The 12,740-nt window shown below is 54.8% G+C and overlaps 1 protein-coding gene across 1 annotated transcript in view; it reads right to left on the bottom strand.

Annotated features, from left to right (window-relative positions):
- Positions 1-12,740, bottom strand: part of PDHB (pyruvate dehydrogenase E1 subunit beta) — a 58,227-nt gene that overhangs the window by 44,122 nt on the left and 1,365 nt on the right. Inside the window, exon 3 of the mRNA XM_082266650.1 lies at positions 4,514-4,621. Coding sequence (XP_082122776.1) covers positions 4,514-4,621 — 108 coding nt within the window. The remainder of the gene's footprint in view (positions 1-4,513; positions 4,622-12,740) is intronic.

Here is a 12,740-nt window from a genome sequence, read left to right on the forward strand (position 1 = left end):
TTTTAATGGGACTTTGTCGCGGCCGACCCAGCGCGGAGCTATGGCCTGCACGCGCTCGTAGGCTGAACTGGGGTGACCACCGGATCTCAACATCCAGCCCGTCGCCCAGTTCAGCTTTCTTGCTTGAAGATCTCACAGGAACACTGGAGAAAAAAAGCTGTCTAAAAATCCTTTAAGAAAAAAAATTCTTGCCAGGACCTTAAGATCCCAGCAAGGTATCTAGGTCCTTACTCCTAACTAGACAGAAAATAACTGATTTGCTGAGGCAGAGAGAGAGAGGATATACCCTCTGGGACTGCCCCTAGGGGTGTGGCCAGAGCTTTTTAATTTCCTGTCTAGTCCTGCTCCTGTGGAGGCAACATAACCCGAAGGTGGTGTATCACCGAGGACTACGTCTGTCAATGAGCGCTAGAGAAACTATTTTTATATAATCACTTTATTGTTGGTTATATTGGCACGTTATGCACTTTATATTTGATGATTGTCGCTATAAATATTGAATGCACTTGATTATCTATTGTCACCATATTAATATTGAATGAACTTCATTTATGTAATAATTTATTTATTCTCATCGATTATATTTTGCACAAATATGTTTTTGGAGCACTTTATATTGTGCAGCATTATTTAAATTTATTTTGATCATATACACTTTAGAGAGAGTGCTGTGCTCGCTGCAATACCCATAGGAAAGTGCTAGACCTGTTTAGTTTGCAGGAATAGCAACTAATTTGAAGTGTATGAAAATAGGTTTGTGTGTAAGTTATAGAGCCTACAAGCTAGGCTATGTATAATTGAAAAATTGATCAGTCCTGATGTACTGACTACCCATCTCATTTCTTCAGGCCCTAAAAATGTCAGGAGAGTACAAATACCCCACAAATTACCCCTTTTTGTAAAGAGGACAGTCCAAGGTATTTAGTATGAGGCATAGTAAGTTTTTTGAAGTTGCAATTTTTTGCCCACAATAGTTTTGGTAATGAAGAAGTTTTTATTTTTCACAAAATTGTTAAATTAACAAGTTATTTCTCACACATGGCATACATAAACTTACAAATACACCCCAAAATATATTCTGTGATTGGACACAGCCATCATATGATCAGGAGGGCCCTCCTGCCAAAACTTGTTGCTATGTGTCCGAGGGACACAGGCACAGAGATCGCGCTACTGCGCGTACCCGCGGCGGCGTGATCTCGTTCCTTCCGCAGGACGTTCGGGAATGTCCGATCAGAAGGACGAGACTCCCACCCGGCCGTATATGTACAGTGGCCGGGTGGGAGGTGGTTAAAATTAGGACTTATGATTTTTCATGTTCCATAGACTTTAATCGAGTTTGTATGTTTGTTTGTTAGAACTTTTTCCCTGTTCAAGATGTTCTGGTGCGAACCAAACAGAGGGGTGTTCAGCCCATCGCTATTCCCAAATCCTAATACTGCCAACATCAGGAGGTTTTACTCACCTTCACTTCATTCACTTAATTTTCATTAATCTTTTATAATAAAGAATTGAACTGAAATATAAGTAAGGCTCTGAAATTGCAGAGCTCTCGTATATACGAGGAAAAGGGAGGGCTTGGCTATACCAATTTGGGACTTTTAACGGTACCAGTAAGAAAAATTTGATAAAGACAACAAAAATATAAAAAATTATAAATTTTATTCAAAACTTTAAAAAGTTCATCTTGTTAAAGATTTTTTAGAATGAATGTTGGTTGACAAAAAGACATACAAAAGACATAAAAAAGAGAGACCACATATATCTATGGACAATGAAAATATATCACATGAATGAATGCTTGTACATATATAAGATCAACTGGCTGATAATTGCTCAGAGTGAATAAGCGGAGGGTTCATCCACTATGGCAAAATTCAGCGCCCGCCCGACATGTTTCACCACAGGGGCTTCTTCAGGGGCATAGCGTACAATATATTGATGGTTATATTGCTATATGAGACATGGAACAAAAACAAACAAAAAGAAAATATATTAGCAACAAACCAACATCAAAAACATTCACATTGCTTATGGTGGTGCATGCCAAAGGTCCGTGCAAGTCTCCAGGGGAACAAGATTTCCTCTACTGCTAAAAGGGGCCCCAGACAACAAAGGAGACACCAAAGCATAGTGCGCATGCAAGGCAGCCAGGGGTGTGATACATACTGGCGGGGGACGGGTGCGGGAGCAGACATTGATAGACAAGAAACATGAAGATGTACGGTATAGGCTTTGTATAGAGTATCTTGGCTGCATGCAACATGCAAATGAGCCTAAAGAGAGCATATTATACCTCAAAAAGAACAACAACAGGACATCTTCATATGTAGTAGATATAGAGGTATTTAACATGTATGTTGAGGGTTGTGGGGAGAACAGTTGCGCAACGCCTGCTGCTCAGGTAGCCTCTCCATAAGGCAATTTATAATCGCATTATCTAAAATGGTAATGCCAGAGACAAAGCCATTAGATTGGATCCATGGAATCATGCTAGAGACGCATAAAAAATATAAAAAATAGTAACAGCTCCAAAATGCGGAGGATTAGGAGACTATATTGTATATATACCTGAAAACAGCTATATAAAGCTAAAGTAAGTATAGCGGTGTACCGTGCCATATATGCAGGTAACCTTGGGTCAGACTGCGCCAAATTTGCAGACGGTCCAGGTTCCTAGTTAGGGCAGTTATATACTGAAAGGAGATAAGAAACACAAAGAGTAGTGCTTAGAATTATCTCCAAGTTAAGTTAAGTATGTTCAAAGGCTGAAAGATGTGTAGAATTACTCACCGTTGCAGGCTATGTGTCCGAAATCCCCACAAACTAGCGCCATACTAGATGGCGTGGGTTTAAAATATCCGCTTCAACCCGACAGACATACTTCCGGGGAAGTGACGTCCATCGGGCCTGGTCTCAAACTGCGCAGTTTGAGACCGGGCCCGACGGACGTCACTTCCCCGGAAGTATGTCTGTCGGGTTGAAGCGGATATTTAAACCCACGCCATCTAGTATGGCGCTAGTTTGTGGGGATTTCGAACACATAGCCTGCAACGGTGAGTAATTCTACACATCTTTCAGCCTTTGAACATACTTAACTTAACTTGGAGATAATTCTAAGCACTACTCTTTGTGTTTCTTATCTCCTTTCAGTATATAACTGCCCTAACTAGGAACCTGGACCGTCTGCAAATTTGGCGCAGTCTGACCCAAGGTTACCTGCATATATGGCACGGTACACCGCTATACTTACTTTAGCTTTATATAGCTGTTTTCAGGTATATATACAATATAGTCTCCTAATCCTCCGCATTTTGGAGCTGTTACTATTTTTTATATTTTTTATGCGTCTCTAGCATGATTCCATGGATCCAATCGAATGGCTTTGTCTCTGGCATTACCATTTTAGATAATGCGATTATAAATTGCCTTATGGAGAGGCTACCTGAGCAGCAGGCGTTGCGCAACTGTTCTCCCCACAACCCTCAACATACATGTTAAATACCTCTATATCTACTACATATGAAGATGTCCTGTTATTCTTTTTGAGGTATAATATGCCCTCTTTAGGCTCATTTGCATGTTGCATGCAGCCAAGATACTCTATACAAAGCCTATACCGTACATCTTCATGTTTCTTGTCTATCAATGTCTGCTCCCGCACCCGTCCCCCGCCAGTATGTATCACACCCCTGGCTGCCTTGCATGCGCACTATGCTTCGGTGTCTCCTTTGTTGTCTGGGGCCCCTTTAGCAGTAGAGGAAATATTGTTCCCCTGGAGACTTGCACGGACCTTTGGCATGCACCACCATAAGCAATGTGAATGTTTTTGATGTTGGTTTGTTGCTAATATATTTTGTTTTTGTTCCATGTCTCATATAGCAATATAACCATCAATATATTGTACGCTATGCCCCTGAAGAAGCCCCTGTGGTGAAACATGTCGGGCGGGCGCTGAATTTTGCCATAGTGGATGAACCCTCCGCTTATTCACTCTGAGCAATTATCAGCCAGTTGATCTTATATATGTACAAGCATTCATTCATGTGATATATTTTCATTGTCCATAGATATATGTGGTCTCTCTTTTATGTCTTTTGTATGTCTTTTTGTCAACCAACATTCATTCTAAAAAATCTTTAACAAGATGAACTTTTTAAAGTTTTGAATAAAATTTATAATTTTTTATATTTTTGTTATCTTTATCAAATTTTTCTTACTGGTACCGTTAAGTCCCAAATAAATTGGTATAGCCAAGCCCTCCCTTTTCCTCGTATATACGAGAGCTCTGCAATTTCAGAGCCTTACTTATATTTAAGTACAGGGATGTTGGTACCGGATATTCTAAACATACTTACAATTAATTTATTTCATGACACACCTTAAACTTATAGAAAGAATTGAACTGAACTGTAGGAGTGAGACTTCAACACAGACATGAAGAAAAGTAAGAATTGTTAGAGGATGTGTTATTGGTTTACAGAAACAAAAATAATCCACAAATCCACTCTACCTTATAGGCTCCATCGTATTGTGCAACTTCCTCTCCTAGCATAAACACCCGCTCATCTCTCTCCAGCTCTTCATCCAGAGCCTGGTTCAGAGCATCCCGAACAGTGATCTAAAACAAAAATATGTTTTTCATGAAAATGATTTTCATCTATAAATGGGGGGACACCAGTTTCAGAGAGAAAGAGGAGGGTGGGGGGGGGGAGGGGAGGACACCGGTGTCAGAGAATGAGGGGGGGGGGAGGGGAGGACACCGGTGTCAGAGAATGAGAGGGGGGGGGAGGGGGGCACCAGAATATGAGAGGGGGGGGGAGGGGGGCACCAGAATATGAGAGGGGGGGGAGGGGAGGACACCAGTGTCAGAGAATATGAGAGGGGGGGGGGGGGGAGGACACCAGTGTCAGAGAATGAGAGAGGGGGGGGGGAGGGGAGGACACCAGTGTCAGAGAATGAGAGAGGGGGGGGGGGAGGGGAGGACACCAGTGTCAGAGAATGAGAGAGGGGGGGGAGGGGAGGACACCAGTGTCAGAGAATGAGAGAGGGGGGGGAGGGGAGGACACCAGTGTCAGAGAATGAGAGGGGGGGGCACCAGTGTCAGAGAATGAGAGGGGGGGCACCAGTGTCAGAGAATGAGAGGGGGGGCACCAGTGTCAGAGAATGAGAGGGGGGGGGGCACCAGTGTCAGAGAATGAGAGGGGGGGGCACCAGTGTCAGAGAATGAGAGGGGGGGGCACCAGTGTCAGAGAATGAGAGGGGGGGGCACCAGTGTCAGAGAATGAGAGGGGGGGGGGGCCACCAGTGTCAGAGAATGAGAGGGGGGGGGCACCAGTGTCAGAGAATGAGAGGGGGGGGGGGCACCAGTGTCAGAGAATGAGAGGGGGGGGGGCACCAGTGTCAGAGAATGAGAGGGGGGGGGGCACCAGTGTCAGAGAATGAGAGGGGGGGGGCACCAGTGTCAGAGAATGAGAGGGGGGGGGCACCAGTGTCAGAGAATGAGAGGGGGGGGGGCACCAGTGTCAGAGAATGAGAGGGGGGGGGGCACCAGTGTCAGAGAATGAGAGGGGGGGGGGCACCAGTGTCAGAGAATGAGAGGGGGGGGGGCACCAGTGTCAGAGAATGAGAGGGGGGGGGGGCACCAGTGTCAGAGAATGAGAGGGGGGGGGGCACCAGTGTCAGAGAATGAGAGGGGGGGGGGCACCAGTGTCAGAGAATGAGAGGGGGGGGGGGCACCAGTGTCAGAGAATGAGAGGGGGGGGGGCACCAGTGTCAGAGAATGAGAGGGGGGGGGGGCACCAGTGTCAGAGAATGAGAGGGGGGGGGGCACCAGTGTCAGAGAATGAGAGGGGGGGCACCAGTGTCAGAGAATGAGAGGGGGGGCACCAGTGTCAGAGAATGAGAGGGGGGCCACCAGTGTCAGAGAATGAGAGGGGGGGGGGGCCACCAGTGTCAGAGAATGAGAGGGGGGGGGGCCACCAGTGTCAGAGAATGAGAGGGGGGGGGGGCACCAGTGTCAGAGAATGAGAGGGGGGGGGCACCAGTGTCAGAGAATGAGAGGGGGGGGGGCACCAGTGTCAGAGAATGAGAGGGGGGGGGGCACCAGTGTCAGAGAATGAGAGGGGGGGGGGGGCACCAGTGTCAGAGAATGAGAGGGGGGGGGGGGCACCAGTGTCAGAGAATGAGAGGGGGGGGGGGCACCAGTGTCAGAGAATGAGAGGGGGGGGGGGGGGAGGACACCAGTGTCAGAGAATGAGAGGGGGGGAGGGGAGGACACCGGTGTCAGAGAATGAGAGGGGGGGGGGAGGGGAGGACACCAGTGTCAGAGAATGAGAGGGGGGGAGGGGAGGACACCAGTGTCAGAGAATGAGAGGGGGGGAGGGGGGCACCAGTGTCAGAGAATGAGAGGGGGGGGGGCACCAGTGTCAGAGAATGAGAGGGGGGGGGCACCAGTGTCAGTTTAGGGGGGGCACCAATGGCAGAGAAGGAGAGGGGGGGGGACGCCAGTGTCAGAGAATGAGAGGGGGGCACACCAGTCAGAGAGGGGGAGGGGGGGACACACCAATGTCAGAGAAGGAAAGGGGGGGGGACACCAATGTCAGTGTAGGGGGGACACCAGTATCAGAATGAGAGGGGGAACACCAATGTCAGAGAAGGAGAGGGGGGGGGGGGGGCACCAATGTCAGAGAAGGAGGGGGGGGACACCAATGTCAGAGAATGAGAGGGGGCACACCAATGTCAGAGAATGAGAGGGGGGCACCAGTGTGTGGGGGGGGGGGGGGGGGGACACACCAGTGTCAGTGTAGGGGGGGGCACCAATGTCAGAGAAGGAGAGGGGGGCACCAGTGTGTGGGGGGGGGGGGGACGCACCAGTGTCAGTGTAGGGGGGGCACCAGTGTCAGAGAATGAGAGGGGGGGGGGGGCACCAGTGTCAGAGAATGAGAGGGGGGGGGCACCAGTGTCAGAGAATGAGAGGGGGGGGGGGGGCACCAGTGTCAGAGAATGAGAGGGGGGGGGGCACCAGTGTCAGAGAATGAGAGGGGGGGGGCACCAGTGTCAGAGAATGAGAGGGGGGGGGGCACCAGTGTCAGAGAATGAGAGAGGGGGGGGGGCACCAGTGTCAGAGAATGAGAGAGGGGGGGGGGCACCAGTGTCAGAGAATGAGAGAGGGGGGGGGGCACCAGTGTCAGAGAATGAGAGGGGGGGGGGCACCAGTGTCAGAGAATGAGAGGGGGGGGGGCACCAGTGTCAGAGAATGAGAGGGGGGGGGGCACCAGTGTCAGAGAATGAGAGGGGGGGGGGGCACCAGTGTCAGAGAATGAGAGGGGGGGGGGGCACCAGTGTCAGAGAATGAGAGGGGGGGGGGGGCACCAGTGTCAGAGAATGAGAGGGGGGGGGGGCACCAGTGTCAGAGAATGAGAGGGGGGGGGGGGCACCAGTGTCAGAGAATGAGAGGGGGGGGGGGCACCAGTGTCAGAATGAGAGGGGGGGGGGGCACCAGTGTCAGAGAATGAGAGGGGGGGGGGGCACCAGTGTCAGAGAATGAGAGGGGGGGGGGCACCAGTGTCAGAGAATGAGAGGGGGGGCACCAGTGTCAGAGAATGAGAGGGGGGGGGGCACCAGTGTCAGAGAATGAGAGGGGGGGCACCAGTGTCAGAGAATGAGAGGGGGGGGCACCAGTGTCAGAGAATGAGAGGGGGGGGCACCAGTGTCAGAGAATGAGAGGGGGGGGCACCAGTGTCAGAGAATGAGAGGGGGGGGGGCACCAGTGTCAGAGAATGAGAGGGGGGGGCACCAGTGTCAGAGAATGAGAGGGGGGGGGCACCAGTGTCAGAGAATGAGAGGGGGGGGGGGGGCACCAGTGTCAGAGAATGAGAGGGGGGGGGGGGCACCAGTGTCAGAGAATGAGAGGGGGGGGGGGGGCACCAGTGTCAGAGAATGAGAGGGGGGGGGGCACCAGTGTCAGAGAATGAGAGGGGGGGGGCACCAGTGTCAGAGAATGAGAGGGGGGGGGCACCAGTGTCAGAGAATGAGAGGGGGGGGCACCAGTGTCAGAGAATGAGAGGGGGGGGCACCAGTGTCAGAGAATGAGAGGGGGGGGGCACCAGTGTCAGAGAATGAGAGGGGGGGGCACCAGTGTCAGAGAATGAGAGGGGAGGGCACCAGTGTCAGAGAATGAGAGGGGGGGCACCAGTGTCAGAGAATGAGAGGGGAGGGCACCAGTGTCAGAGAATGAGAGGGGAGGGCACCAGTGTCAGAGAATGAGAGGGGGGCACCAGTGTCAGAGAATGAGAGGGGGGCACCAGTGTCAGAGAATGAGAGGGGGGCACCAGTGTCAGAGAATGAGAGGGGGGCACCAGTGTCAGAGAATGAGAGGGGGGCACCAGTGTCAGAGAATGAGAGGGGGGCACCAGTGTCAGAATGAGAGAGAGGGGGACACCAGTGTCAGAATGAGAGAGAGGGGGACACCAGTGTCAGTTTAGGGGGGGCACCAATATCAGAGAAGGAGAGGGGGCACACCAATGTCAGAGAATGAGAGGGGGGCACCAGTGTGTGGGGGGGGGGGGGGACACACCAGTGTCAGTGTAGGGGGGGGCACCAATGTCAGAGAAGGAGAGGGGGGCACCAGTGTGTGGGGGGGGGGACGCACCAGTGTCAGTGTAGGGGGGGCACCAGTGTCAGAGAATGAGAGGGGGGGGCACCAGTGTCAGAGAATGAGAGGGGGGGGCACCAGTGTCAGAGAATGAGAGGGGGGGGGCGCACCAGTGTCAGAGAATGAGAGGGGGGGGGCGCACCAGTGTCAGAGAATGAGAGGGGGGGGCACCAGTGTCAGAGAATGAGAGGGGGGGGGGCACCAGTGTCAGAGAATGAGAGGGGGGGGGCACCAGTGTGTGGGGGGGGGGGGGGACGCACCAGTGTCAGAGAATGAGAGGGGGGGGGGGCACCAGTGTCAGAGAATGAGAGGGGGGGGGCACCAGTGTCAGAGAATGAGAGGGGGGGGGGCACCAGTGTCAGAGAATGAGAGGGGGGGGGGCACCAGTGTCAGAGAATGAGAGGGGGGGGGGCACCAGTGTCAGAGAATGAGAGGGGGGGGGGGCACCAGTGTCAGAGAATGAGGGGGGGGGGCACCAGTGTCAGAGAATGAGGGGGGGGGGCACCAGTGTCAGAGAATGAGGGGGGGGGGGCACCAGTGTCAGAGAATGAGGGGGGGGGGCACCAGTGTCAGAGAATGAGGGGGGGGGGGCACCAGTGTCAGAGAATGAGGGGGGGGGGGCACCAGTGTCAGAGAATGAGGGGGGGGGGGCACCAGTGTCAGAGAATGAGGGGGGGGCACCAGTGTCAGAGAATGGGGGGGGGGGGCACCAGTGTCAGAGAATGAGAGGGGGGGGGGGCACCAGTGTCAGAGAATGAGAGGGGGGGGCACCAGTGTCAGAGAATGAGAGGGGGGGGCACCAGTGTCAGAGAATGAGAGGGGGGGGGGCACCAGTGTCAGAGAATGAGAGGGGGGGGGCACCAGTGTCAGAGAATGAGAGGGGGGGGCACCAGTGTCAGAGAATGAGAGGGGGGGGCACCAGTGTCAGAGAATGAGAGGGGGGGGCACCAGTGTCAGAGAATGAGAGGGGGGGGGGGGCGCACCAGTGTCAGAGAATGAGAGGGGGGGGCGCACCAGTGTCAGAGAATGAGGGGGGGGGCGCACCAGTGTCAGAGAATGAGGGGGGGGGGGCGCACCAGTGTCAGAGAATGAGAGGGGGGGCACCAGTGTGTGGGGGGGGGGGGGACGCACCAGTGTCAGTGTAGGGGGGGCACCAGTGTCAGAGAATGAGAGGGGGGGGGGCACCAGTGTCAGAGAATGAGAGGGGGGGGGCACCAGTGTCAGAGAATGAGAGGGGGGGGGCACCAGTGTCAGAGAATGAGAGGGGGGGGGCACCAGTGTCAGAGAATGAGAGGGGGGGGCACCAGTGTCAGAGAATGAGAGGGGGGGGCACCAGTGTCAGAGAATGAGAGGGGGGGGGGCACCAGTGTCAGAGAATGAGAGGGGGGGGGGGCACCAGTGTCAGAGAATGAGAGGGGGGGGGGGCACCAGTGTCAGAGAATGAGAGGGGGGGGGGCACCAGTGTCAGAGAATGAGAGGGGGGGGGCACCAGTGTCAGAGAATGAGAGGGGGGGGGCACCAGTGTCAGAGAATGAGAGGGGGGGGGCACCAGTGTCAGAGAATGAGAGGGGGGGGCACCAGTGTCAGAGAATGAGGGGGGGGGGCACCAGTGTCAGAGAATGAGGGGGGGGGGGGCACCAGTGTCAGAGAATGAGAGGGGGGGGGGGCACCAGTGTCAGAGAATGAGAGGGGGGGGGGGGCACCAGTGTCAGAGAATGAGAGGGGGGGGGCACCAGTGTCAGAGAATGAGAGGGGGGGGGGCACCAGTGTCAGAGAATGAGAGGGGGGGGGGCACCAGTGTCAGAGAATGAGAGGGGGGGGGGCACCAGTGTCAGAGAATGAGAGGGGGGGGGCACCAGTGTCAGAGAATGAGAGGGGGGGGGCACCAGTGTCAGAGAATGAGAGGGGGGGGGCACCAGTGTCAGAGAATGAGAGGGGGGGGGCACCAGTGTCAGAGAATGAGAGGGGGGGGCACCAGTGTCAGAGAATGAGAGGGGGGGGGCACCAGTGTCAGAGAATGAGAGGGGGGGGCACCAGTGTCAGAGAATGAGAGGGGGGGGGCACCAGTGTCAGAGAATGATAGGGGGGGCACCAGTGTCAGAGAATGATAGGGGGGGCACCAGTGTCAGAGAATGATAGGGGGGGCACCAGTGTCAGAGAATGATAGGGGGGGCACCAGTGTCAGAGAATGAGAGGGGGGCACCAGTGTCAGAGAATGAGAGGGGGGGCACCAGTGTCAGAGAATGAGAGAGGGGGGCAACAGTGTCAGAGAATGAGAGGGGGGCAACAGTGTCAGAGAATGAGAGGGGGGCAACAGTGTCAGAGAATGAGAGGGGGGCACCAGTGTCAGAGAATGAGGGGGGGGGGGGCACCAGTGTCAGAGAATGAGGGGGGGGGGGCACCAGTGTCAGAGAATGAGGGGGGGGGGCACCAGTGTCAGAGAATGAGGGGGGGGGGCACCAGTGTCAGAGAATGAGAGGGGGGGGGGCACCAGTGTCAGAGAATGAGAGGGGGGGGGCACCAGTGTCAGAGAATGAGAGGGGGGGGGCACCAGTGTCAGAGAATGAGAGGGGGGGGGCACCAGTGTCAGAGAATGAGAGGGGGGGGGGCACCAGTGTCAGAGAATGAGAGGGGGGGGGCACCAGTGTCAGAGAATGAGAGGGGGGGGCACCAGTGTCAGAGAATGAGAGGGGGGGGGCACCAGTGTCAGAGAATGAGAGGGGGGGGCACCAGTGTCAGAGAATGAGAGGGGGGGGGGGCACCAGTGTCAGAGAATGAGAGGGGGGGGGGGGCACCAGTGTCAGAGAATGAGAGGGGGGGGGCACCAGTGTCAGAGAATGATAGGGGGGGGGGCACCAGTGTCAGAGAATGATAGGGGGGGGGGGCACCAGTGTCAGAGAATGAGGGGGGGGGGGCACCAGTGTCAGAGAATGAGGGGGGGGGGCACCAGTGTCAGAGAATGAGAGGGGGGCACCAGTGTCAGAGAATGAGAGGGGGGGCACCAGTGTCAGAGAATGAGAGAGGGGGGCAACAGTGTCAGAGAATGAGAGGGGGGGCAACAGTGTCAGAGAATGAGAGGGGGGCAACAGTGTCAGAGAATGAGAGGGGGGCAACAGTGTCAGAGAATGAGAGGGGGGCAACAGTGTCAGAGAATGAGAGGGGGGCAACAGTGTCAGAAAATGAGAGGGGGGCAACAGTGTCAGAAAATGAGAGGGGGGCAACAGTGTCAGAAAATGAGAGGGGGGCAACAGTGTCAGAAAATGAGAGGGGGGCACCAGTGTCAGAATGAGAGAGAGGGGGACACCAGTGTCAGTTTAGGGGGGGCACCAATGTCAGAGAAGGAGAGGGGGGGGGGGACAACAGTGTCAGTGTAGGGGAGGGGGCCAGTGTCAGAGAATGAGAGGGGGGCACACCAATGTCAGAGAAGAAGAGGGGGGGGGGGGACACCAATGTCAGAGAATGAGAGAGGGCACACCAATGTCAGAGAAGGAGAGGGGGGGGGACACCAATGTCAGTGTAGGGGGGACACCAGTATCATAGAATGAGAGGGGGCACACCAATGTCAGAGAAGGAGAGGGGGGGGACCAGTGTGTGGGGGGGGGGGGGCACACCAGTGTCAGTGTAGGGGGGGCACCAATGTCAGAGAAGGAGAGGGGGACACACCAATGTCAGTGAAGGAGAGGGGGGGCACCAGTGTCAGTGAAGGAGAGGGGGGGGCACCAGTGTCAGAGAAGGAGAGGGGGGGGCACCAGTGTCAGAGAAGGAGAGGGGGGGGCACCAGTGTCAGAGAAGGAGAGGGGGGGGCACCAGTGTCAGAGAAGGAGAGGGGGGGGCACCAGTGTCAGAGAAGGAGAGGGGGGGGCACCAGTGTCAGAGAAGGAGAGGGGGGGGCACCAGTGTCAGAGAAGGAGAGGGGGGGGCACCAGTGTCAGAGAAGGAGAGGGGGGGGCACCAGTGTCAGAGAAGGAGAGGGGGGGGCACCAGTGTCAGAGAAGGAGAGGGGGGGGCACCAGTGTCAGAGAAGGAGAGGGGGGGGCACCAGTGTCAGAGAAGGAGAGGGGGGGGCACCAGTGTCAGAGAAGGA

Source organism: Pelophylax lessonae (assembly GCF_965119305.1).
Source record: "Pelophylax lessonae genome assembly, chromosome: 8".
Taxonomy (NCBI): Eukaryota; Metazoa; Chordata; class Amphibia; order Anura; family Ranidae; genus Pelophylax; species Pelophylax lessonae.